A 23,557-nucleotide genomic window follows, 5' to 3' on the forward strand; every position below is an offset into this window, starting at 1 on the left:
ATTTCGTCCCGACCCGGCCCACCAACCTGTCTCTCGTCTCATCTCCTCCTTCGACACCACACTCTTCACCACCTACCATCATCATTGTTCTTTTGGAGTTGCGGTCTAAATAGATCCAAACATGTGGTGACATCTTTGTCTCTTGCTCCATCTTTTTCTGCATCTCCAACATTTTCTTCCCATTCCTTTCCGCCGCTTAGCCCTATTGTTCCCAGCGCATCCCATAAATAAAACAAACAACGCCCACTTCAACGAATCCTTCTCCCCTACTGCGCCTTCACCGGTTCCCGACATCCGGTACCTGGGCCCCTCCCCCATCCTTTCCAAGACCAATCCGGTGGAGAAAGCCTGGTCGTAACGAAGGTCAAGGCCAACTCGTTCATCTAAAGAGGAGGGCTTCTCAGGTGTCGTGTAACACAGGATACAGCAGCGCTGTCCCGTTTACCGACCTGTTCCGTCGACAACTTTCACTAATTTCCCCCGGCCTGTTGCCCTTTCCAACAGGCGGCCCGGCTGCACAGCGACAACCACTCGGTGGTAACCCGCGACTGCGCGACACGAACGGTATTGGGTTGTTCCAAGGGGTCAAGAGGAGGTCTGCCTGAAGCAACCAAACAAAAACAACCCACTTCGTCAACGAGCATCGCCCATCTCTACTGCCCAAGCAAGCATTGCAGCCTGTCAGACGACCATGTATACAACGTCGGCTCGTCGATTATACGAGGATCAGATACCATCCTTCATGTCAGTGTTCGACCTAGACCAGGCCATGCAAGATCAGGACACCGTCACGGTCGTCGATCCCAAAATGATGGGGATCGAATCAAAATGCAATCCACAATTGCCTTCCGACCCTTCACAACTACTCCAACCACCAGCTATCCCACCGAATCATCAGCATCGGGACAGTACGTCGACTCAAACATCTGAGTCTGCGGACTCGTCTCCGACGACGACTGTGTCATGCACAGATTCCTCGTCGCTCTCCGACCCGTCTCCTTCTTCGTCGCCGGATTCTCCTGTCAACTTGGTCCCCTTGAATGCATTCCCGTCGACCAACTTTGGGGGCTTGCCGTCCATGGCGACCCTGGCTGTTTCCGAACCTAGGAATCATCTGATACGCCCCATGACCTCACCTGCGCCGCGTCGACCAAGGAACATGAAGGGTCTCTCCATACAGCCGCCTTTTGCGGCCTCGGCTGCCTCATCGTCGCTGATGTCTGAGCCATCTTCCCCGTCTTTCATAAAGCCTACAATCCCGGCCATGAAGAGAAAGCCAAGCCAGCTCAGCTTAAAAACAAACTCAGATGACTTGGCTGGCCGCTCGACCCTCGAAGTTCCACAAAGCCCCTCGATACCTGCGCTCGCACAGAGAAGAGCGCTGAAACATTCTACATCATCCCCACACATGCTGAGTGGGCTCAAGTCGTCTACTTTTGGTCCTGCCGGTGGCATGACGTTTCCGACCGTCTTTGAACGCAACGAGTCTGGTCTTTCATCCTTCCTCAGACCTGGTAAACTACCCTCACCCAACGATGTGGACGACGCGATTTTGGAGGAGGACTCGCCTATCAGGAGCCAAATGGCCAACCGCACTGCGTTTGATTTTGAGCCTTATCATGAGAAGGAGAGCAACGAGGACCAGAAGTCGCCAGGGTACCCCGATGGGCCCGTTGCCATTTATGGAAGCGAAGTTTACCTCTACATGGAGCCAACTGCCGAGGAGGCTTCCAAATTCGACGTTATCATTAATGTCGCTCGCGAAGTTCCCAATCCTTTCACCTTCAAGGCCACTGACACAGATGAGTCCATGGGGGATACATCGCCAATTCCGGACACTGCTGTGACCAGCTCGAGTTTTGCGACTGCATTTGAGTTCATACCTGACGACATGACCCCGACCACGCCAAAGGCGCAGTTCACTCCCAAGGAACCGGAATACATACACATACCGTGGGACCACAACACGGACATTGGATCAGATTTGATGTTTCTTTGCGAGACAATCGAGAGAAAGACACTTGCCGGCAAGAAGGTCTTGGTGCACTGTCAACAGGGAGCCAGTCGCTCGGCCAGTCTGATCATTGCCTACGGTATCTACCAGAACCCGGAAATGAGTGTGAACGATGCTTATTACGCGGCGCAGACCAAGAGCAAGTGGATCAGCCCCAATATGCGGTTAATGTACTGCCTACAGGATTTCCAGAAGGAGGTCTCGAAGAGGAAGCTGTCACCGAATTCGGCCTACAAGCCAAGAAGTGGTCGGAGCCCATCTAAGCACCGTTTGACGCTATCCGTGGACGCCATCGATGTGCCAAAGGAACCGAGAACAGCACCTCTGCCAGACGATGATAGCGCAGCAAAGAGCGCAAGTCCGGGCAATTCGCCATTGCGCGCCCGCGGGAATTCTACACCGGACCAACTCACAATCTCGCCCGGTCCGTCATCAGCACCGTCGAGTTTCTCATGGATGGAGAAGGAGGATGAGGCTGATCCTGGTAGATTTGGGCGCTTCAGTCCCTCGCAAATGTTTCAAACGCCTCCGGCGATTCGAGAAGAAACCGTGTGCGGAAACAAATCGTCGAATCACTCGGGATATTTCCCGAAACCCCCACCGTCCCCAGGGTTTGGATCGTTCCAGCCAGATGTACTTCCGAAGGCCCCACTATCACCTGGATTTGGGGCTCACCGGTTCGGCGAGAACCGTAGCCTTGGATTCACTCCCCTGAACTTTGGTTCACCTTCGAGACCCGGAAGTGCTGACCCTCCCGCCAAGGCGGAACGGGAAGTCCAGGTAGTGAACACACTGCCCGAGAGCGCGGCTCTAATGTCACCGCGAGCTGAGATCATAACAAACAACCCGGTTCACAATTCCTTCGCTGAGTTCACCGGCATGCGTTTCGTGGAAGTGCCTCCAACCCCCAACGAGCAACTTTTCTCCGCACGCCCAGCGCCAGAGGACGCCTTATTTTCGCCACGGGAGTCTACTTTCCCACGAGATACGTTCAATCACTTTGGACGACCTCGACAAGTCTCGGATCCTAGAAGCCCACCTACCAAAGGCGAGGCCCCAATTATCAGGTCCATTGACGATTACATATAGACCCGATGATCCGTTCGACCACATACAAAAAGCATCGACTTCCGAATGCGCAATATTGCTCGACATGACTTGCAAAACGCGTTGATAATAGCTCGTCACAAACCGCACGCATCAAATCGGAGTTTGGGCACATGAAATTTACTGTCAACCCCCGGAGTCGAATTTTCCAAGCATCCCCAAGGAGCTTTCATTGAATCAAATCTACTTTCCTTTGTCGAATGTTCCTCTTCCTTTTTGAGGATACCGATCGCTCAGTGGCCAGAAAGGTCACCTTATTTCTTAAATGGAAATGTATAATCTAGAAGGGAGCCATCATGAGTTCACTTCTGAAAGACGTACCGAATGCTTTTGGGCAACATTTGGGGAGGCCAAAGCTATCATCACAATACAGCTCGCTCGAGGGGTTGTTTTTTTGTTATAGGCGGTAGGGCTGTCCGGTTTCAAGGGTGTGAAGGGCGTATGATGAGGAAAAGCTTTCATCATTCTGGTTTCCTACCTGTTCTGTATCTTGCTTTGTTCAAATCATGATTCCCCAAGCATAAGATGGATCAGGACGGGGAAAAGGGGGAAGATATCATGAGACTGAGCGCTGCTCGGTTTACTTATGATGGAAAGGGAAGGACGAGACGCGAGACTTACGAACCACATGATGAGGAAGCAAAGTATGGAGGAGATACCTCGGAAAGCTGTGGAGGGTCAGCCCAAGAGTGAAGGACACTCTGAGGGTAGTCTAAGAAACGAAAGTCATACTACGGTGTGCACAAAAATATTATGAACATTCCAAAAGACTTCATGTGTGCGATCCAGTGATTTACCAAACGGCGTGATAAGCGTCAGACACAGTGATGCATTAAACGTAAATTGTTCTGGATGTGTTGTATTGTGGGATGAATTCTATGGTTTCTACGAATTCTACTTTGAACAGCTGCCGCCGCCACCGATCCCTGTTTCATTTCCCAGAAACCCCAGGTGTCATTGTTCATTGCGCCTTCTCCTCCCTTGCCTTCGCGGCCCTCTCAGCGGCCTTCTTCGACTCGGCCGACCTCTTCAGGTACGCCTCGAAGCCGATGCCCCCAAACACGAGCGCGACGCCCATCCACTGCTTGTGGTTCAAGCTGTGGCCGTAGTACACGACAGACAGGATCATGGTGAGCATCTTGCGGGTGACGGTCACGGTGACGAGGGTGACGGAGCCAAAGTTGGCGACGGTGTAGACTATTTCGTGAGGAAGAAGAATGGGTCAGCAGGAGACCGGGGAGCGGTAATTTGCAGATCAAAAAAGGGGAGCCGGAAAACCTACAGATGAAGACCTGCCCGACGGCGCCGCAGAGGCCAAAGCCCAGCACATGCCACCAGGCCCCCGGGTGCCGCGCCAGGAAGCCCAGCGCGGCGTACAGCTCGCCGCCGCCGGCCACGTCGGCCATGCCGAACCACTCGCCCAGGGCCGTGCGGACGAGGTACGGGCTGAGCAGGAGGTACGCGCCCGACAGGGCGGAGCTCATCATGTTGTTGGCGCACATCATCTGCGGGCCGCGGTAGGGCTTGAACTCGGAGACGATGTAGTCCTGGGTGCTGTTGGTGAGCCCGTCGAAGAGCAGGTTGATGCTGAGCAGCAGCATGCCCCAGGCCGTCTGCCCGCTGTGCGTCGGGCCGGCGCCGCCGGACTTGTGCTTCTTGCTCCCCGAGTGCAGCGTGAAGACGGCCACGCCGGCCGTCACGGCCGCCACGATCAGGTACTTCTGCAGCGGGTAGCGCCGCCGGAACAGCGTGACGTGGAGGAACATGACGGGCAGCAGCTTGCACGACTTGGCGAGCGTGAAGGTGATGTAGTTGACGTGCGCGAGCGAGGCCATGCCGAAGGGCGCGGCCAGCGCCTGCGTGAAGGCGACCAGGATCAGCGCTGGGAGCATACGGTTCGTGGGGATGATGGGCGGGACGGGCTGGCCGCGAGGTGTGGACCACCAGAGGTACAGCGATCCGGTGATGGAGGAAAGGATCGACTGGACGGTTAGGAGGAAGACGGGGAACTTCCACATCTCGGTCGAGCCATCGTTGTTGGTGTAGGGCGTCGTTGTGACGCCCTCTTGGAGCCATGCCCAGCTGATACTACAATTCGGGAGCAGGGCCAGGTCAGTACTGAGTCGTTTCTCATCTACAACAACCGATATCAAGACAATCCTGGTGTCGCACAACTCACAAAGAAGCGTAGATGCCTCCTACACAGATCAGTAACTGAAACATCCCGGAGCCCGAGTCTTCTCGGGGCGCCGCTGCCACAACCTTCGCAATGCCTGTTTTGGCCCTGGCAGCCACGTCTGCAGTGTCCTTGGGAAATCTGTCATGTTTGCTGATGTATTCGGAGGACGTCGCCCTTTGCACTGGCATCGCTTGCTTGGACCTGGCCATGTTTGCAGCAGTATGCGCCAAGTTCTTCGGCGACTTGGTGAAATAGTAATTGGTGAGTGAGCACTTCGATACTCGGCCCGAGAAACGGGACTGCGAGCGCAAGCAAGACAGCCACTCAACAGCCCTCCAAGGGAACGAATGTTGCTGATTTAGAAATGTGTAGGTGGCAATAGTGAGCGTGGGTTTGGAGAGCTAAGGAAAGGAAAGATACTGGACGGGGGGTTGGCCCGGTCGCAAAGAGAAGAAGACACGACGAGTTTACGAAGCTGACAAGCTGGCTTCAATTGACTTGGAGATTCAAGGCTCATTCATATGCGACAACGAGACGAGTTCCCGAGATTAACTTATCGATAAGCATGCACGTTGAGCTCAGGTGGGGCCTCTCCCCACCGCGGTGCTCCTCAGGGTCCTCCCGGGCCCGCGACCAGCAAGCTCCAGGCACACCACGTGGGGTGCAAGGTAACATGTCGCCCAGTCTCTCCAGGTGGCATATGCATGTACTGTACTGTGCTGCACTATATTTTGAGGCTTCATCACGGTGCGCCACCATGTCAGATCACTTTGAACAGGCAATACCTCTGTTTGGTTCGCGAGCCTTGTCATTATGGTTCTGTCATCTGCGCTAGATATTCTCATCCATTTTTCCTCGCTCCGTGAGAGCCATCAGTGTAACGAGTCGTGGGACTGCTTCATCGGTTGTCGTAGAAAAAGGTCAAAAGCCTTGAGAGCAGCGAGTAAAACTGGGGAAGAGCGGAAATTTCGGGTTGCTGCGAGATTATGTCGTTGGGATAGTGATTGAGCCTGGCCAAAGGCCTGGATTCTTTGATGATAGGTGCCGAGGCGACAGTTCATGTGTCGAGAGAAACGGGGGAAGAATAACATAAAGACCCGAAAAATGGCTCGAGTCCTAGGGAGAAAGGGGTATCTGATCTGCTCTGACGGCCAAAACTGCACATCTCGACACAAGTCGAATCCTGGAGGGCCGTCCTGTCGTGTCGTGTCGTCAAAAACGAGATTATGGCGCTTCTCGTCGGTCCATGGAGACATCGATTCTGGATGTGATGTAGGCCATGCTAGGAAATAACTCCAGTGCGATCGGGCCTGGGTGAGTGGGTGTCAAGGGGTGTGTGGTCTGTGGGAGGGAGTAGTCCGTCTTGGTCCATTCATGCGAATGTCTCCTGCGGCCGCTCTCAGCCAGGACCCAGGTTTGCCGTCGTAGCCTCCTCCAGCCCCGTCCTAAAACAATACGTAGCATAGGTAAGGAGTGAAACCAGTTCCAAGAATTTGAAAGAAAAAAAGCCAAATGCTTTTCGGTGGGAAAAAAAAAGACCAATTGTCGTAACATCATTTTGCCCTGGCTCCTCACTCCCCGCCCAAAATTTCAGCCTTGCGGCAAGTCAGATCTGGAGAAGCCCCAATCATTTTGAGCGTGAGGTGGCCAAACCCGACCATAATTATGAGATCCCTAGGAGTGAAGTGTACGAGTACCTCAACATTAACCTCCGTCAAGGACCCTCCCGAGCGCCAGCCAGCCGACGCCCCTACTCTAGAGGAGGAGCTTGGCTACGGCGCACCTTCTCAGCCTCCAAGTTCTCGTAGAGCAGGAACAGAGCTGTCTCATTGGCCTTGGCGCTTCCCATGATGGTGAACATGCGCTCGCCAGTGTCATCATGAGGTGCCTTTGTTCTGTTAGTTATACAACCTACAAAAGGGTCACGCGTCGTATGTTCTGCAGTCCACTCACTTTTGCGATTGAGATGCGCGCACCAGAGGTCTTGCGAATCTCGCTGATCTTGCTACCAGCACGGCCAATGATACAGCCAACCATGTCAGCTGGAATGCTGATGTTCTGAGTCTGGATCTCCTCGCCGTTCTCATCATGCGTCGGTGGACCTCGACCGAGCTCAGCGTTGGGGCGATTGAAGCTGCGGGGTGACGCGCCATTGCTGAAGTCGGCGCCGTTGCCGGTTCGGATGGCGCGGGACGGGGTAGCATATTCTCCTCGCCCACTGGCATAGGCACTTGGGCCGCCGATGGCGCTCGCCGGGGCGGTTCGCACAGCGGGGTTGTACAGCACGGTACCCGCACCGCGTTCCCAATCATCCACCAGGCACTTGCAGATCTCCCAGGTAGCCCTCTGGATGCCTTCAGGTGTTCCCTGCACCTCCACGATTCTCTCAGTCGACTGTGGCAGCATTTCTTTCTGTGCGACCATGCGCACGCCTGAAACGTCCTGAATGTGCTTGATCTTGAGCCCTTGGCGGCCGATGATGGTGCCCATCTGGTTGTGGGAGATCAGGAGCTTGATAGCTGCGCGACCGGAATGTTAGTCACGCCTGGCGCAAAGTCGAAACGAGGAGGGGGTTGCATACGATGCGTTCCGTTGCCCGAGAGGACGCCGCCCATGCCCATGGAAGGTGCTCCTTCCAACAGTGCGCGGGCGACAACCATGTATGCCTTAGAGATGGCGTCGCATCCACCAGTGATGGTGAGGACACGGTCGTGAACGCCTTGCACGACCTTGCTTACTCCAGCCTTGACTCCAGTCTCGTCACGAAGCTCTGCGACGTTCTTGCCACCCTTTCCGATGATGACACCCGCCTCTTTGGAGGACACGATAGCGCGCAGGGTTAGTTGAGCTTGAGCATACTCCTCGTCGGTCCGAGGTGCGGGTTCTCCGTCAGGTCCGAGTCTCGGCTCGCCGTCGTCGAGCTTGACGCGGTCCAGGCCGACAGCAAGGTCATCTCCATTGGGAGAGAGGGAGTCTTGGTTGGCAGACATGGTAGGGTTGGTTTGGTCGATGTGTTTGGTGGTGTGGTGTAGGTGGGGCTGGGCGCGAACCAATTCAGTGGTGACTGGATTCAAGTGGCGGTCGCACGATGGAGAGTCTAGCACGGCTCAGAGCTGGTGGTGCAGATCGTGTTAGCTTTTGAGCCTTGCGCTCGGAAAACAAAGTCGTGGGGGTTGCTTGGGAAGAAACAGAAAGTGCCTGATTGAACTGGCGCAAGGGAGAAATCAAGGTTGGTGGTCAAAGGGAAAGCTCGAGTCGAGTCTTGGTCATCTGTGCGCTTGGAGGAGATTGGGGAGGCAGTGAGTGTGGGTGGGTGCATTTGCAGAGAAAGCTTCCCTCCAGGGACAGGGACTGGAGCTATGATGGTGATTGGCGGGGCAGGGTGACCTACGTTAAGGTACGTAACGTGCAAGTAAGGATTTGCGGCGGGGCAAAATCGTTTGGGGTGGTGGTGGTGGTTTTCGCGGGCGCGAGTGAACACACGGCGATGGTCCCTACTGAGCGGGGAAGATAGCAGCGATAAGGCACTGTCACACTGCTTTGCTGCTTGCTGCCGCTGCGCTGCTGTTGCTACTAAGGGTCGGAGAGCAGAGGTTGGGAGGATGCTCAGAGGTCCTGGATCCGGGCACGACAAGGGTCGAGGCGATGGCAAAAGTGGAGGCCTGGACAGTGGTGAATGCGGCGGTCGAAGGAGAGGAGGGTGAATCCGAGGTTTAGGTGGGGACGGCGATCGCGTATTAAGGCGAAGGGAGGGGGGTGATGGAGAGCGGCGGTCGTCGAGACGAGAAGAGACGACGGGGTGGATTTCGGGGTGAACGTGGCGGGAGAGGGTGATGGAAGCTGAGCTGGGGGAAGGGAGAAGTAGAGAGGAGGAGAGGAGGAGAGAGACAAAAGCAGGCTGGGATGAGGATTGCTTCGACGCGACAAGAAGACGGGAGAGAAAGAGGAGGGGAGGTCAGGGTAAGTGCAAAAAAAGAGACAGACCTATGCGTGCACGTTATGCAGGTGCGGACTGTGGTGTGGTCTGTATGGGCATGGAACGGTAGGGATGTGGGATGGCAGTTGCGGTGGGGCACAAAGGAAAAGTGTACCCTCTACTTGAGCGTGCCAGCAGATCGCCTGGGATGCCGAGTATCTTGGACTTTGCGCACAAAAAAACCGTCCGTCGGCTGCTGCTCCCGACCTGGGCCCATCACCTTGATTGGGAAGGGGTCAACGAGATGCGAACCCTCTGATCGACGATAGCTCAATACTCCGACCGTAGCAATGCGACTGTCAGACTTTCCAAGCTTCTGCCAACGTTCTCTGCAAGCCACTGATTTACGTGCCCGGCTAGGGTTACTTCGTAGCAGTTGCTTCTTTGACGGCGTCACTGGCTGTCTGACTCTGCTGCACAGGACCGCAGCTCGTATAAAAGGCTCATGGGATCCACAGTTCTCAACTCTGCCAACCACCGTTTTACACCTTTGTGTCCCATCAAGGAAACGACGGGACCGACCATTGCTGCTGTGGACTACCGCGCGCCTTCGGTTCTTGTAATCTTGCGTGCCTTCTTTATTCGAGGCAGTTCCTCTCACCCTCAAGCTGTCGATTGGATGGTTTTCGTCAGGGAGAAGCGACCAGCTAGGCTGGGCAAGCTTGACCGGTGGTTCCCCTCTGTCCTGGGAGACTCTCTACTACGCCCAAGCAGTTGAGATGGCGAAAATGGCTTGTTGAAGACTCCAAAGCATCTGCCCAATAACGCATTCGCCAGAGCATACAAGAACAACGAACATTAATACGACAGTGCCATGGTCAACGCCAAGTCCGGAGGCCTCGGCTCCTAGGCATAGGCCCAGGCACAAGCACAAGCACAAGCACAGGCATCTTCAAAGTGGTCGTGAAAAGCTGTGCGTTTAGATAGACGCGTCGTCCGTCAAGATCCAGGGCTGCATTGATGGTCGCATGATAATATGCACGGAGCTTGGATGGGAGAGCGACGAGGGCAAGAGGAACCAGGCCTGCCCGGCACTTCATATGGGTCCTCGCCAATCATCTTACACAGCTTGGAACCCTGATCTGATGAGCCCCGCTTGGGGGCCAAACTTTCCAGGACCCCCCCGAGTCTCGTTAAGCACTGTCATATCAGGGCACACCGAGACGCAAAGCACATGGCACACTAAAAATAATAACAACAATAACGACAGGTCTATCAAGATACTGCGATATCTTTGTGCCATCGTAGTGAGTAGAGGGAATGTAGTCAAGTGCTCCTAGAGGTGTTTTTGCAATCCCCCAAGTACCTGTTATATGCCTATTCTGTGCACGCATTCCTCACGAAGGCTACTTTTGCTACAGATTGATCAATCAGGTAAGGTGAAGGTGTGGTGTGGAGCATGATAGGCGTGGATGAAGACAGTATCTACCTAGGCATACGGTGGCTCTCCACAACAGTTCACGCCCAAAATTCGCAGTGAGTGTAACGTCGAAACATAGCCGCTCTAAAATGAGGAGGGCACGAGTAAGGAGTAATCGCCCCAGGGCGCCTCGGAGTAAATTCGTTATGACTGAAATCTAAGACTCAGGTAAATCTATCAGGTTCAAGTCTCAACCAGGTCTCAACATGCACATTGGACCTGACAGAACATACTCTAGTCACCGAAAGCCACATACATGTACTTGAGGAAGCATTGAGCTAGAGCTGACTCAAGAAACAAGTCAGAATCTCCATTTCAGCAAGATTTTTGTGCTGGAGTACCTTGGTAGGTCATTGACTCCGAGAAATCTCTGGACGGCCACGAACCCCAATACCAGGGTTCAGGCGAGAATGATCACATTGGATTAGCCCTCAGAACTCAATCAAAGCAACAGCCTGTATTATATCTTCGAGGTGTACACGATGACTTCCGCTCCAGGCTTTCAAGATCTTCAGGGCCTTCTCCAACTACAGCAACAGTATAAGCTTCACATAATATTTTGATCCACAAGACAATTGTAGAACCCCGCTCCCTCTTCTAGTGACCTTTATAGAAAACGTAATGTACGTTCATGTCCAGTAGTGAGTGCGTTACTGAATCTTTATAGCGTTGTAGTGTGGTGAGACAAAGCTTTAGTAACTATCCAATGTATTACTCGGAAGCTTCATTGTCAATGTGAATTCGTTCTAGTATGTAATACTGCCGTCGTAGATCTGTGATCGACTATGTAGTGAGCATAACAACCCACAACACTCCGTTCATCCGGATCTGCACGGTTGCATGTTAAACGGCCAGCCAAGGGATTACATCACCCCAGTCCGGTACTTGGCGCCGTGTAGATCATTCTCAGCCTCCTCGCAGGAGGGCGACCGAGGCAGTCGCCAGGCAGGGTTACCTGTGAAGAGCGAAACTGTGCACACATTCCAACCCATTGCTCTAGTAGCTTGCTACCATTGCCAACTTCCCCCATTTTGTTGATCTTCTCCAGCGTCAATGTGGGGGTGAACAGGCTCGTTCACATGGCGGCTGCACGCCTCATGCAGCCACCAAGGCGCCCAGCCAAAGACGAGATGCCCAGGCTTGCGAGCACGCGTGGGATTTGTAACGGCGTAGCATCGTAGCTACCGAGGTACAACACTATTGATATTAAGCCTTCGGCCCCGCTCAGACAGCCAGGCGCGGAAAGCTACATGGAATGATAACTATATACTTTGACCTCGAGATGGGCTGTTGTGTCAAAGGACTAGAAGCGGACGAATCTTTTTGAATTCAGTTCCTGTGAAAACACCACATGTTTATCTATATACAGATGTGGTCAAGTATTGTACAATAAGCCAGAGCAAATCGTGTTATATGTTGTTCAACAACCCCTGAACGCCATGCTATGCTCATGAGCCGACAGCCCTTCTTCAAGAGGGTCAACTCGGCTCGAGCCACAGCACTACTTGAGCTCATCGAGACCGTAGTTTCTCCTCGTTACCCAGCCAAAAGTTTCGGCACGTCCTATGGCCCCAGTGCTCGACCCACCACTCGCCAAAGCTATCTTCCACCTCAGTGTCCACGCCCTTGACTCGCTCCTCTCGTTTGAGCCCGCATATAACACACGCTTTCGGCGCCGTGGGCACCATCTTTGCGGTGGTGACGGCCATGTGATCATTGATCTCAGGAACCTTGAGCGGCTCCATCTTCACAGGTTGTTTTTGCATGCCGATATTGGCCTGTGCTACTGCAGTCTTGAGTTTTCCCACGTAGTCGCGCCACAGGCCAATTACATCCGCGGCTTCACGATTCTCTCGAGTGGTTTGGGCCTTGTCTACGCCAGCCAGTTTCATGCCGCCCTTGGACCCAGCAGCAGAGATGGACATGCCCTGTGAGAGAAATTTGTCACGATTCCACCGCAGTCTGCGACCGACCAGGATACGTGCGGCAACAGTGGCGAGAACGATGTAGCCCCTGAGGAACGCCAGAGTCCCAGGGTCCGCATATATCCGCGTTTTTACGACTGCCGGTTGGTTGGCGGTAGGCTTGTAAAGCTTGGTCTCCGCTTCTTCCAGCAGCTCAGTAAAAATTGACAGGAGGATGGACGGGGGAGGGATGTTTGTCGGCGGTGGGCCGATGCTTTCCGAAGCCGAGGACTTGCGCGGAGTGACTTTTGGCGCAGACGGTTTGCGATTCACCTGGGACGGCTCCACGGCATTCCAGTCCCAGCTGGAGGAGACAGCCGAAGGTCCTTCGCCTCCTGGCGTGGCACTAGAAGCATCAGGTGGGAAGTCGGCGAATGCGTCCCAGTCATCCTTTTCCGTGGCGGACTCACCATCTGGCCACGCAGTCATGGGGTCTGGTGACTTCTTCACGTCGTCCTTCAATTCCGGAGGGAACGAGCCAGATACCGGCGTAGTGACAGAGAGACCTGGGAAGGGGTTCCTATCCGAGAAAGCCGGAGATTTGGGGGGCTGTGGGTACAGCGATGTGGGGGAGTGCGGTGGGCCACCAATATTCAGTGTAGACAGAAGCTGTGTTGGTGGTTCTTTCCGACTGTGTGTAGGTCCTGATTTGAGCGCGGGTGCTGGCTGGGAAGAAGGTGGCCCAAAATCGAGAGACATGAGATCTGCTATTGCTGGTTGGGCAGGGGTCGGCACTTTGACCGTTGTTCTGCTCTCCTCAAAGCCAGTCTCGAAATCGCCAAAATCATCGTCGTCGTCGTCGTCCGGTGCTTCTCCGTCGAAATCGTCAGCATCGAAGAGGACGTCCGCGTTATTGTCTTTCGGCTTGACCTTGTTTACCGGGGGCTTCGAAGCCGGCTCTGCTGCTTGATACGTTGTTTGGGGCGATGACCACAAGCTCGACGAACTTGTGGCTGTCGCACCGAATGATGGGCGAGCTTGCTGCGACTCAGACTTCTCCTTCCCGCCCGCTGTAGGTACCAGTTTGTTTGCCATCAGGTCAAATGTATCGACCCGAGTGATTCGAGCCCTCATCGGCGGCAGGTTCGAGGCAGTCGCATGTCCGGCAGTGGTGACGGGCGGAGCGCTGAAAGGTATCGAGACCGGCGGTTGCGTAGCTGTCGCTGAGGGCGCCTCCTCAAAATCACCCCATCCCTCATCGTCGTCCGCAGCCTCCGGCTTGGGAGGTTGGGTTGCTATCTGTGCTGGGCTGGACGTGCCGAAGCTCGCCCAGCCGGCGTTGGCGCTCTGGCGATTCTGTACCGTGGACCATGGTTGTGACGGTGGCTGGAAGGATTGGGGTGAGGCGGTATGCGACGTAGGGCTCGACAAGAAGGCGAAGGGATCGGCGGGTGTGGACAAGGCTGGCTTCTGGGTGGACTGTTGCGGAGTCCCCGAGTTGAAGCTGCCAAACTCAGCAAAGAGGTCGGCAGACATGATTAAAGGTCGCACCCTGTACAGTGGGAGTCGGTGGAGGCATGAGCTTCGGTGTTGCAAGCTCGGCGACTGATGTCGAGTGCGGCGTCAGGGGGTGGTGCGATGCGTCTCGAGGAAGTTGCACCAAGGAAGGGAGGGAGCTGGGCAGGCTGGGCCGAAGAAGAGAAGGCTACCGTGGGTCGAGGGAGAAGAGAGGCAGGGTAGCACAAAGAGTCATATTCCCCCTGGCAGCGGACGCCAACAATTTATGCGGGTTAGAGGTTCGTGTAGGAGGCGAGCGAAGGAGTGGTTGTGGATGTTGGACGCAGGAACACTGGTGTGCAGCTCGCGAAAAAGGGTCAGCAGTGACTGGGCAGCTGGGCCATGCCGAGTCGGTGCTGGTGCGCAACCAGGATCACAGCCTCCTGGAGTCTGGCTGGAGTCTGGCCTACGGTGGGGGAACCGACCGACCGGGGTCAGTGAGAGCATCCCTCCGCCCTTGGCCCTTGATTGGGCCTGGTCAGCCCACCCAGTGGCCCAAAACCTGACACCTGCAGCCCGTGCCAGCATTTGTCCCACTGGCTGCGGCTGGTGTGTCGATCTGCAGCCGCATCGCTGTCGACGCCATGCGTTGCTTGATTACTGGAGAATTCTGGTCATGAAGAAAACACTCGCTCGACCTGGAATCCATGCACTGGCAGATGGCACGGCTCTCGACGAGATAGCTTTGGGGACTTGATACTTCATAAGTTGCCATATCCGTCCAGAGCCCTTTCCACATGTGCAAGCCGTCTTCTTAACTATCTACACCCCCTCTGCCGCCTGACCAAACATCGTCATCGCAATGAGACCCCTGGATGAATCCAAGTACGTCTGCACCGGGCGAGATCAACCCAAACCCACAACCACATCGGCGCTAACAACGACCGCTGTAGGACGAGATGGGACGAGACGCTTAAACAGTGCTCCAGTTTCGCTGACTTGCAGAGAGCCGTCAAGTTCAACGGACCTGGTAGCCCATGCGTGTCTGGCTGCCGATCCGTCTGTTGGAAGGTGAGCTGAGCGAGTTGGTCAATATATTCTCATCAGAGACACAGTGTTACTGACAGCCGCCTAGGCTTTTCTGCTCTTCCAGGACGTGGATCCCGCCAACTGGTCCCATGTCCTGCTTGAAAACAGAAACTCATATAGCTCCCTCCGGGAACACCACCTGAAGTACATCAAGCATCCAGAGCTCCTCAACGAGCTGTCTTTGGACCCCCTTGCAGATGATCCTGACGTAGGTGCCCCCTCCAGAGGCCCCTTCAGGCCATCTTTTTCCTCCCATAACCTACAAATGGTCATGGTCTTACTAACTCGAGCCATAGTCACCATGGACTGCCGTTCGGCACGATGAGGCCATCCGTGCCGAGATATTGCAAGATGTTCAGCGTCTACCAGACGAGCCCTTCTACCACCAAGAGAGCACGCAAACGCTTATATTGGACATTCTGTTCATCTGGGTCAAGCTGAACTCAGACCAGGGCGGCTACCGTCAGGGAATGCATGAGCTCTTGGCCCCTCTCCTCTATGTGGTGGATGGAGATGCAATCGATCGTAAGAACATCGGTGATGCCATAGCAGACCCCAACATGGTCGAGATGCTGGATTCCTACTTCATTGAGCACGACACCTTCGCTCTATTCTCCAACCTCATGAAGCACACGAAGCCATTCTACGAAGTCAGCGTGGACGCCGGCAGTTCAGTGTCTGGTGAACAAAGTGCAATCGTTGAGAAGAGCAGGATGATCCACGAAGTTGCGCTCATGAGAATCGACCCTGAACTCGCCAAGCATCTGCAGAATATTGAGATTCTGCCTCAGATCTTTCTAATGTGAGTCTCATCTACCTCTGATGCTGAATTTGAGGACTGATCTTCCATTCGTGCAGACGATGGATCCGGCTTTTGTTTGGAAGAGAGTTCCCGTTCGAGCAACTCCTCGTGCTCTGGGATACCATCTTTGCCTTCGATCCGACTCTAGACCTTATAGACCTCATATGTGTTGCCGTTCTTTTGAGGATAAGATGGACATGTAAGTCACCAATGCTCCAAATCTCATTATGCATTACATACTAAAATACACCAGTGCTCGAGGCGGACTATACAGTTGCACTTCAGCTGCTACTGAAGTATCCCGCCCCTGAGCCACCCCACGGCCCTCATACATTTGTCGACGATGCCCTATACCTACAAGACCATTACAACGCTGCTGGAGGCTCTTCTATCATCATGAAGTACACAGGCAAGACGCCCACGCCAATATCTGAGCAAAGCCCCTCAACACCCGAGGCGCAATTCCAGGGCTTGTCGCTCAGGGACCGAACTCGCAGCACCCGATCCCCTCTCAGATCCCCTGCACGCTTCATCCAGCAGCGAGGCGTGGAAGCCCTATTTCAAGGCGCCGCCAAGAACGTTATAGAGCGTGGCGAGAAGCTAGGTATCAACCAAGCCGTACGCGACGCTATGGGAGAAATCCGGAAGAACATGCAAGACTTCCAGGAGGCAAGAAGCAAAACTGCAGATCACAGCCGCTCCCGTTCGAATACGCCAAGGCACAATAATTTGGCGAATGGTACCTTAATCTCACCGGTAGATGATTTGAGAAGGACGATAGCAGAGCTAGAGCAGAGGAATAAGCAGTTGGCTCTTTTGTTGGACGAAGCAATCACGGGACTCAAAGAAGTGTCCGCATCAAAACTCGAGAGCGACAGGGAGAAGACTCTTGAAGGCGTTGAACTGGCTGCGGCTAAGGCACAGCTCGTCAAGGTCTATTTGGAAAACCCATCGCTCGAGCTACCACAAGATGAGCCTCGGGAGGACGACAGGGCACCTCCACAAATAGTGGTAGATGACCCCCTGCCCGTTCCCGCAGTAGCAGAAGATCTCAGCCCAGCAGCGGGCAACATCAACAACGAGGCCTCGCCAAGCCTGATGGTCGCAGCCGACGAGATGATGGTCGACCCCGAGGTACCAGGCACACCCAAGACAGAGGCAACGATGGAAGGCGTGGAGCACTCGTCACCTCTGTCACCCACGCAGCCGGCGCCGCCGCCAGCCCTCCTCCGGCCGACCGCCGTGCCGACGAGGTCGACGATGGCGCAGTCATCCTTCGCCTTGATGCTCGAGCCGGACCAGAGCCCCTCGGCCGCCTCCTCCTCGTACTCGCCCTCGTCGCTGCCGTCGAGCGCCACCGCCGCACAGCACCCCCACAGCAGCCGCAAGAGCCCGCGCGTCAGCGTCAGCCGCGACCGCAACGCCTTCCTCTTCGGCGAGGTCACCGACCAGTCCGGCGCCGCCGCCGCCACCAAGGCCTTCACCTCCGAGGACATCTTTGGTCTGGAGCCGCTGCGCAGGCCCAGCAAGGCCAGGGGCAAGTACGAGGACCTGTTCGGGGGGGCTTTGACGGAGGGCTGAAAGCTAGAAAGTGAGGGATGTTTAGATGGTTTCTTGGTTCACTACCGTTTCTTTTTTCCCCCTTTTCTCATATGTCATTTCCCTCAGCGAGACGGCCACCGTGACTTCCAGCCGCCCTTGCGGCCTGGGAAACGGTAGCGGCAACGGAGGTGTAATGCATGGCTCGTTGAGCACCATGCCGGGTTTTCAGGACATCACTTGCGTCGCGTCACGGCAGCTATGTTCACTTAACTAGTCATATACTTTCCGGTAGAATTAGAGTGTGATATGAATAGATGCACATAAGAACATTGCTACGAAATCAGTCTTAAGTCTGGGGAGTCTAGCTTGGGGTTCCGCGCCTGTGGCGTATGAACTTTCGATGAGAGACGTTGACACGTGAGTCTGAAAAAAAAATAATGAGATGGCCAAAAGCAATGCCCATAAGCTACTGTCCCATCCTGTGCCGTTCCAAATACTCCCCGCCCAGATGCGTATTGTGATTGATAAGGAAATGATGTCGTTTATGTACCAGCCATCCCCGAGTCTAGCACACGGGTTACAGCCAAGACGATCTCCTGCGTCTTGCGTCCGCTTGAAGCTGAGATAAAATGTTCTGGGCTTCCAATTCCATCGAAAGCCGGCTTACATCACGACGCAAGCCGCCGTCCTGGCCCTCCTCCTTCCTCCACCGGGTCCTCCGCCCACACCACCCTCCTCTTCATCATGCGCCATCTGGGCCTCTCTGGCCCGTCTCCGCCTCCTCCTGCCACCGGCACCCACGACGCCCGCCTCTTCGTTTGCCTGCATGTATTCCGCCCACTTGCGCTCGAGCCTGTTCGCAGCCGCCAGGTCACCACGTAGGACTCGCTTCGTCTGCTCATCGATGGTCATCTGCCATCCGTAAAATGCCTTGAGGGCGATGATCTCGGTCGGGTAGGTCTGGTGCCTCTCGCCATTCTCGTTGAGCGGGTTCTTAATCTCTGCATTGCGGCATAAGACCTCCCTTACTCCAGTCCAGGTGACGTGCTGGCAGTCGTAGACGACCATGCTGAGGCCAATCTGCGGCCGATGCGTACGGTCGTTGGTTCTCTTTGAGCGCCGGCGGACCATGGCTGCGGCCTCGGCGAGGACGAGGTCGGAGACACGGGTGTTATCAAGGTACGCCGACTGTAAGCTCTTGCAGTTGCGGACTACGGGAAGCATGCCGGTGTCGCCAAGGTTCTCGCAGGAGCTGATGCAGAGATGCTCGAGGTTTGCCGCACAGGGAGACTTGGCCAGATGCTCGGACAGCAGGTGATTGGAGATACCTCGGCAGTCTTCCAGATCCAAGTGTGTCAGTCGAGGGGTAGTAGCCAGGATTGGCTCAAGAGCCGCGTCAGTAAGACTGGTGCAATGGGCGACTGACAGTCCCTCAAGGTCTGGGACGTAGTGGCCGAGCGCCTGCACACCACGCGAGGTTAAGGCTTTGCATCGGCTGAGGTCGAGGTGACGAAGCTTGCGAGGAGGCACAATAGGTCGATCTGTCAAGATGTCGATTGGGGGGTTGGCTCCATGGACCATGATTTGAAGGCTCACATCGTCAAGATCGTTGCATCCACTCAGGATCAGTCGCTCCAATCTGTTCGTCTTGAAGATGGCCGATGCAACACTCGAGTCGTCGAAACCCTTTACCTCACCGGCTCGCAAGTCCTTCAGCTTAGGACAGGCTTCCACCACTATCTTGATGCCCTCAGCGTCCATGTGTTTGCACCAAGAGACGTTAAGGAGTTCTAGAGACGGGCAGGACTGAGCAATGAGCTTGCAAGTCGTGTTCGTCACGGCAGTGAGCCCAGTGAGATTGAGATGGGCCAATTTGTCGTTGCTTCTCACCAAGCTGTGAAGGGTCGTCCGCTGCAGATTCCGGCATCCTTCCAGGGTTGCATTGATGAGGTTTCTGCAAGCTTTGACAATAGTCTCTGCTCTCTTATAGTGCTCCACCTGGACACATCCTCTCAAATTGAGGTCCTTAATAAAAGGTCCAGCAGCAACAATAATTTTGGCCAGAGACTCGGCTGGTATGTCCTGGTAGAACTCGGAAGCGTCAAATGAAGTCCACAGCTGGCCGTCATGGCAAAGATCATGGAACTCCCTGTTTACAGCCGAGGCGAGGACGAGGTCTCTAGGCTGTAAGAAAGCCAGTACCTGAATCTTGATCTCACGGGGGAGATGCTGCCATATATTGAAGACGGCCCGCTTCGGTCTCAAATCCGCTGGTAGCGGAACAGTCAGGGTCGAGGAGGCAGCCATATCGAGAGTTGTGACTCTTCGCGTCGCGAGGACATGCTCAACACCGTCACGTTGGCAATCATGAGCCGGGGTGCCGGGCGTAGACGTAGGGGCAGTCGATAGCCCGCCATGCGAAGACGCAGAAAAATATCCAGAGCTCGGCTGGCCGAATGGCGAGGGATTCGTCGCCAGGCTCACACATGAAAAGCTTCCTGGGCCATGATATGGGCTCGTGGAGGCTCGCGCGCGGCCGGGGCGGGCTAGGGACGGCGACGAGGACATGCGCTGAAGTCCTCGAAGCAGCCTTTGGCGATTTCCCTTCTTCTTGGGCACAGACTCCGGCTCAATAATAGCGGGCGCATCCAAAACGGCCGGGTCGTTGGTGAATACGTCTATTTCCTCGGCATCGATCGACTGGACCGCCATGGCCGCGGCAGCCAGTGATTCACCCATTCTGCCGTCGAACTATCGCACACAATCCGGGGACGTGGTTTGGCGAGGTTGAAAAAAGACCCTTGAATCTATGGACTTGATTGGCGGAGCCTCAGAGAAATCACCAGCAAGTGGCGAGTTTCTCCTATTTCGTCTGGAGGCCCAGTCTGCCAGGGCCGAGAGCTGACCCGGATACGCGGGGTGGGGTCACTGTAAGCTCAACACCGCCACTGCGTGGTCTCATTCAGAGACAAGATGGGATCAAATGGGGTGAGGCGACAAAATGCAGAGCGGCCCAGACAGCGCTTGGCGAGTGAACTCGTTGCTCGAATTAATCTGCCATTGCCAGGCGGATTAGCCGGAGTCGGCGTGGGTCTGGTACTCGTGGGACGGAGACTCTAGAGATAAGAGCTGAAGCTACCAAACGGGTCGCTTGCTGCGAAGACCTGATTCTGCAGGCAGTGTTGCCCTTGATCTTTGGGAACAAAGGAGTTTGGAGAGAGCTCGACCAGCTTGCTCGTTGCCGATCAAAAGGCGGGGGTGGTGGAGGGGACTAAGTAGGCGACTGGCTGGACCCGTGCGTGCTGATTCTCCTCTTGAGTTTGTTTGCCCAAGCTGCCAGTTACTCGCAGGAAGATCGAGGCAGTTGAAAAGCCCGAAAATTTTGGACAGAAAAGACGCAAGAAATTGCAAGGCTGTTGAAGGGGTGTCAGCGAGGAATAGATATACAAATCGCGCGGCCGAGTCTGGGTTCCACGCATGGGATTTCGGGCTGATAAGACATGGCATTCTGGTGTAAGGAGGGTGGGGTTACACCGGGGTCATCAGTGAGCACTTGACAGTCCGCTTCTTACCTCGTTGTACTGCGGCTGGAAGCTTGCCCCGGCCTGGTCTGCCTCTGTCTGGCTCTTGTCAAGCAGTTGGTTGTATTGGGATCTGGAGTAGACGGTCACGACGATTCGATAAAGTCAATGATGACGAGGTAGTGATCAAGATGTGGAATCGAGTCAGCTCGAGGGCAGGGTGGGAAAAGTTAACAGGAGACGCCCGACAAGTTTAAAAAAGAAGGGTCCTGCGCCAAAGTTGCTGGCTGCATGGCATCCATGGATGGCCCCCATCCTCCTGGGTGTCTTAGTCTGTCCACCCCTGCATGCTTCCCTGGCCCAGCCAGCACACCAGCAGCACACCAGCGGCACACCAGAAGCATACCAGCACACCAGCTTACCTAGTGCCTAGGTACCCAGGCTGTCCTCCAACTGCCTCCTCTATCATGTCTGTTGCCAGTAACGATAGCGTCCGGGCTCTCCTTTCTCTAGCCCATTCTCGCAGTGGCCGGGAGACGCCAGAGCTGCCCGTGCAGTAGCGCGGGTTGGCGTAGTCACCCTCCACCTATCTACGGCTATTTCGATCGCCTGGCCCGACTTGAGCACGCGGGCACGAGGAGCAGGAGCAAGAAGGCCAGGAGCAGGGCAGACAAGAGGGTGGACAACCTTGCGGGAGGGGCTGCTGCCGCCGTATCCAGCCCACCGGTCTCACTCTACCCAAAGGTCTGCATGCCTCTTCCCGCACGAATGCATCTCATGCGCAGCTGCAGATGATCACCTCGTGTGGCACCGTGGCCTTGCAAGACGTCGTCCGTGACCACAAAGGGGAGACCCTCTGCTGCCGTCTCATTGGCCGCTGCATATCGCGAACCCAAGACGGCTGCCACCTGTACAGCCCTGATCAGGGTATCTCCCTTATCTGATCCAGCGGCATGAAGAGAGCTGTGTATGCAGACATTCATGGCCAACTCGAGCATCATGCAGCGCTGCATAGGCGGGGCGGTTCGGCTGGCCCTGTGAGCTGGGGAGCCCCGAGCAGACGCACAGAAAGATCGCGTGCCCGAGCACGAACACTCGCACAATGCCCTGGAGCTTCCCTGCATCTAGCCCGAGCGGGTGTCAGGGCATAGACGGAGAGGCATTTTCTGGACGGCAGCTCCTGGGTAGAGCAACGCCAGCGTGGCCGGGACGATCCGCCTTCCCAGGCATATGTCTCGCCTCACTCTGGACTATTGTGCACATCAGCCCGTGCATACTCTGACAACCCTTGGTGCCCGGGCATGATTGATCGTGAGCCTCGGGAACATGACAGAAGAGTTCTATCGCATAGGATTGTAGCAGAGGCTCTGACTCGTGGTAACGCCTGCTCCATGCAATTGCACCAGGCGCTACTAGACCATGTAGTCTGCTGGCCAAGCCCAGCTATGCTGCATAGCACATTGCTCGATTCGGGCCGTTGGTTGCGTCTTCCTTGGGGGGCAGACTGGCTAACGGCCAGACTACATCCTACCCGAGGCTCTGGGCCAAGGACGTCGGGGAATCCGGCTCAAAGAGAGAAACTGGCCCGCTGCCACACTGCGGGGTACAGTGGGGTCTTGGAGGGGCCGCGATCCGCCGCCATTCAACACATAGGTGGGGTCAGTTGCTGGAGGAGTGTTGTGTGTGTGGTGGGGTAATGAGACGGGGGATACTGGCCGTAGGCAATAATACTGTAAATTCCTGGATATCGAAAGGCTCTTTCGAACTTTCGTTCCTTTAATATCTGGAAATACTAAATGATCTCAGTGAACCATCAATACTACCTATTTTTAACAAAGCTGTACAGTAGTTGTCAATATGCTTTCATAAATACTACTCTTAAGCCCGTGGGGATCGATGCCGTGTTGTTCCTCTGTGAGGCCCTGAGAAACACTGATGCTCCTTGCCAGCATAATGTCATTGTATGAGAAGACAGCCAGTCGTGCCTGTTTCCGAGAATACGTTATGAGGATAAATAGGACATTTTCTGACCTGCTTCCGACACGGAGCCGAGCTGCGACGAGAATGGCCTCCGCATCCGCCGGCAGATCTCCTCCCCGGATGTCCAGCATCGGCCGCAGGGTGGCTGACCCGTGTACGCCCCTTCTGTTCTACATCCCCTAGTCAGCCGTCAGCACCAATACGCATTTACCTCGAAGATCTTGCCTGGTGTAAGGCTTGATTGCTTCCGTAGAGCAGCATCTGCTGACAGGATTACGCATCCAGGTGTCAGGATCTGCAGAGGGAGCTGCGCACAGGCAGAGATTGTCTCTCATGACCGTCGCTCCCCTCCATGATAGAGCATGCTGTCTCAGTTCTTATCTATCGAGACCTCACTATCTAGGTACGCGCTTTGCTCAACGCCCAGTGCTGAGCTACAAAGGCAACGCTTTAGATTGGTCTGGCCCCTTGACAGCATGTCTTAGATCGTTAAATCTCGGCAAAGCACACACTCCTACTATCTCTT

General features: G+C 55.1%; 6 protein-coding genes across 6 annotated transcripts; 2 read left to right on the forward strand and 4 right to left on the reverse strand.

The window, feature by feature from the left end:
• Window positions 1-691: 691 nt before the first annotated feature.
• J7T55_009586 (uncharacterized protein) lies at window positions 692-3,103 on the forward strand (the record flags this gene model as incomplete). Its single annotated transcript, XM_053132659.1, has 1 exon — window positions 692-3,103. One exon carries the CDS (start codon window positions 692-694, stop codon window positions 3,101-3,103), a length of 2,412 nt encoding a protein of 803 aa, XP_052989418.1.
• Window positions 3,104-4,082: 979 nt separating this feature from the next.
• On the reverse strand, window positions 4,083-5,509 carry J7T55_009587 (uncharacterized protein; the record flags this gene model as incomplete). The annotated part of the gene is made up of 3 exons (XM_053132660.1): window positions 4,083-4,318; window positions 4,404-5,209; window positions 5,301-5,509. 3 exons carry the CDS (start codon window positions 5,507-5,509, stop codon window positions 4,083-4,085), a joined length of 1,251 nt encoding a protein of 416 aa, XP_052989419.1.
• Window positions 5,510-6,871: 1,362 nt separating this feature from the next.
• Window positions 6,872-8,290, reverse strand: J7T55_009588 (uncharacterized protein; the record flags this gene model as incomplete). Its single annotated transcript, XM_053132662.1, has 4 exons — window positions 6,872-6,974; window positions 7,055-7,188; window positions 7,254-7,819; window positions 7,882-8,290. 4 exons carry the CDS (start codon window positions 8,288-8,290, stop codon window positions 6,872-6,874), a joined length of 1,212 nt encoding a protein of 403 aa, XP_052989420.1.
• A 3,917-nt stretch (window positions 8,291-12,207) lies between these two features.
• J7T55_009589 (uncharacterized protein) lies at window positions 12,208-14,136 on the reverse strand (the record flags this gene model as incomplete). The annotated part of the gene is made up of 1 exon (XM_053132663.1): window positions 12,208-14,136. The coding sequence occupies one exon, from the start codon at window positions 14,134-14,136 to the stop codon at window positions 12,208-12,210; it is 1,929 nt and encodes a 642-aa protein (XP_052989421.1).
• Window positions 14,137-14,959: 823 nt separating this feature from the next.
• J7T55_009590 (uncharacterized protein) lies at window positions 14,960-17,569 on the forward strand (the record flags this gene model as incomplete). Its single annotated transcript, XM_053132664.1, has 6 exons — window positions 14,960-14,982; window positions 15,051-15,168; window positions 15,233-15,394; window positions 15,483-15,988; window positions 16,045-16,187; window positions 16,242-17,569. The coding sequence occupies 6 exons, from the start codon at window positions 14,960-14,962 to the stop codon at window positions 17,567-17,569; spliced, it is 2,280 nt and encodes a 759-aa protein (XP_052989422.1).
• A 624-nt stretch (window positions 17,570-18,193) lies between these two features.
• J7T55_009591 (uncharacterized protein) lies at window positions 18,194-20,269 on the reverse strand (the record flags this gene model as incomplete). The annotated part of the gene is made up of 1 exon (XM_053132665.1): window positions 18,194-20,269. The coding sequence occupies one exon, from the start codon at window positions 20,267-20,269 to the stop codon at window positions 18,194-18,196; it is 2,076 nt and encodes a 691-aa protein (XP_052989423.1).
• Between the last annotated feature and the right edge of the window lie 3,288 nt (window positions 20,270-23,557).

The sequence above is a fragment of the Diaporthe amygdali genome (assembly GCF_026229845.1).
Source record: "Diaporthe amygdali strain CAA958 chromosome Unknown NODE_32_length_550834_cov_65_698784, whole genome shotgun sequence".
Taxonomy (NCBI): domain Eukaryota; kingdom Fungi; phylum Ascomycota; class Sordariomycetes; order Diaporthales; family Diaporthaceae; genus Diaporthe; species Diaporthe amygdali.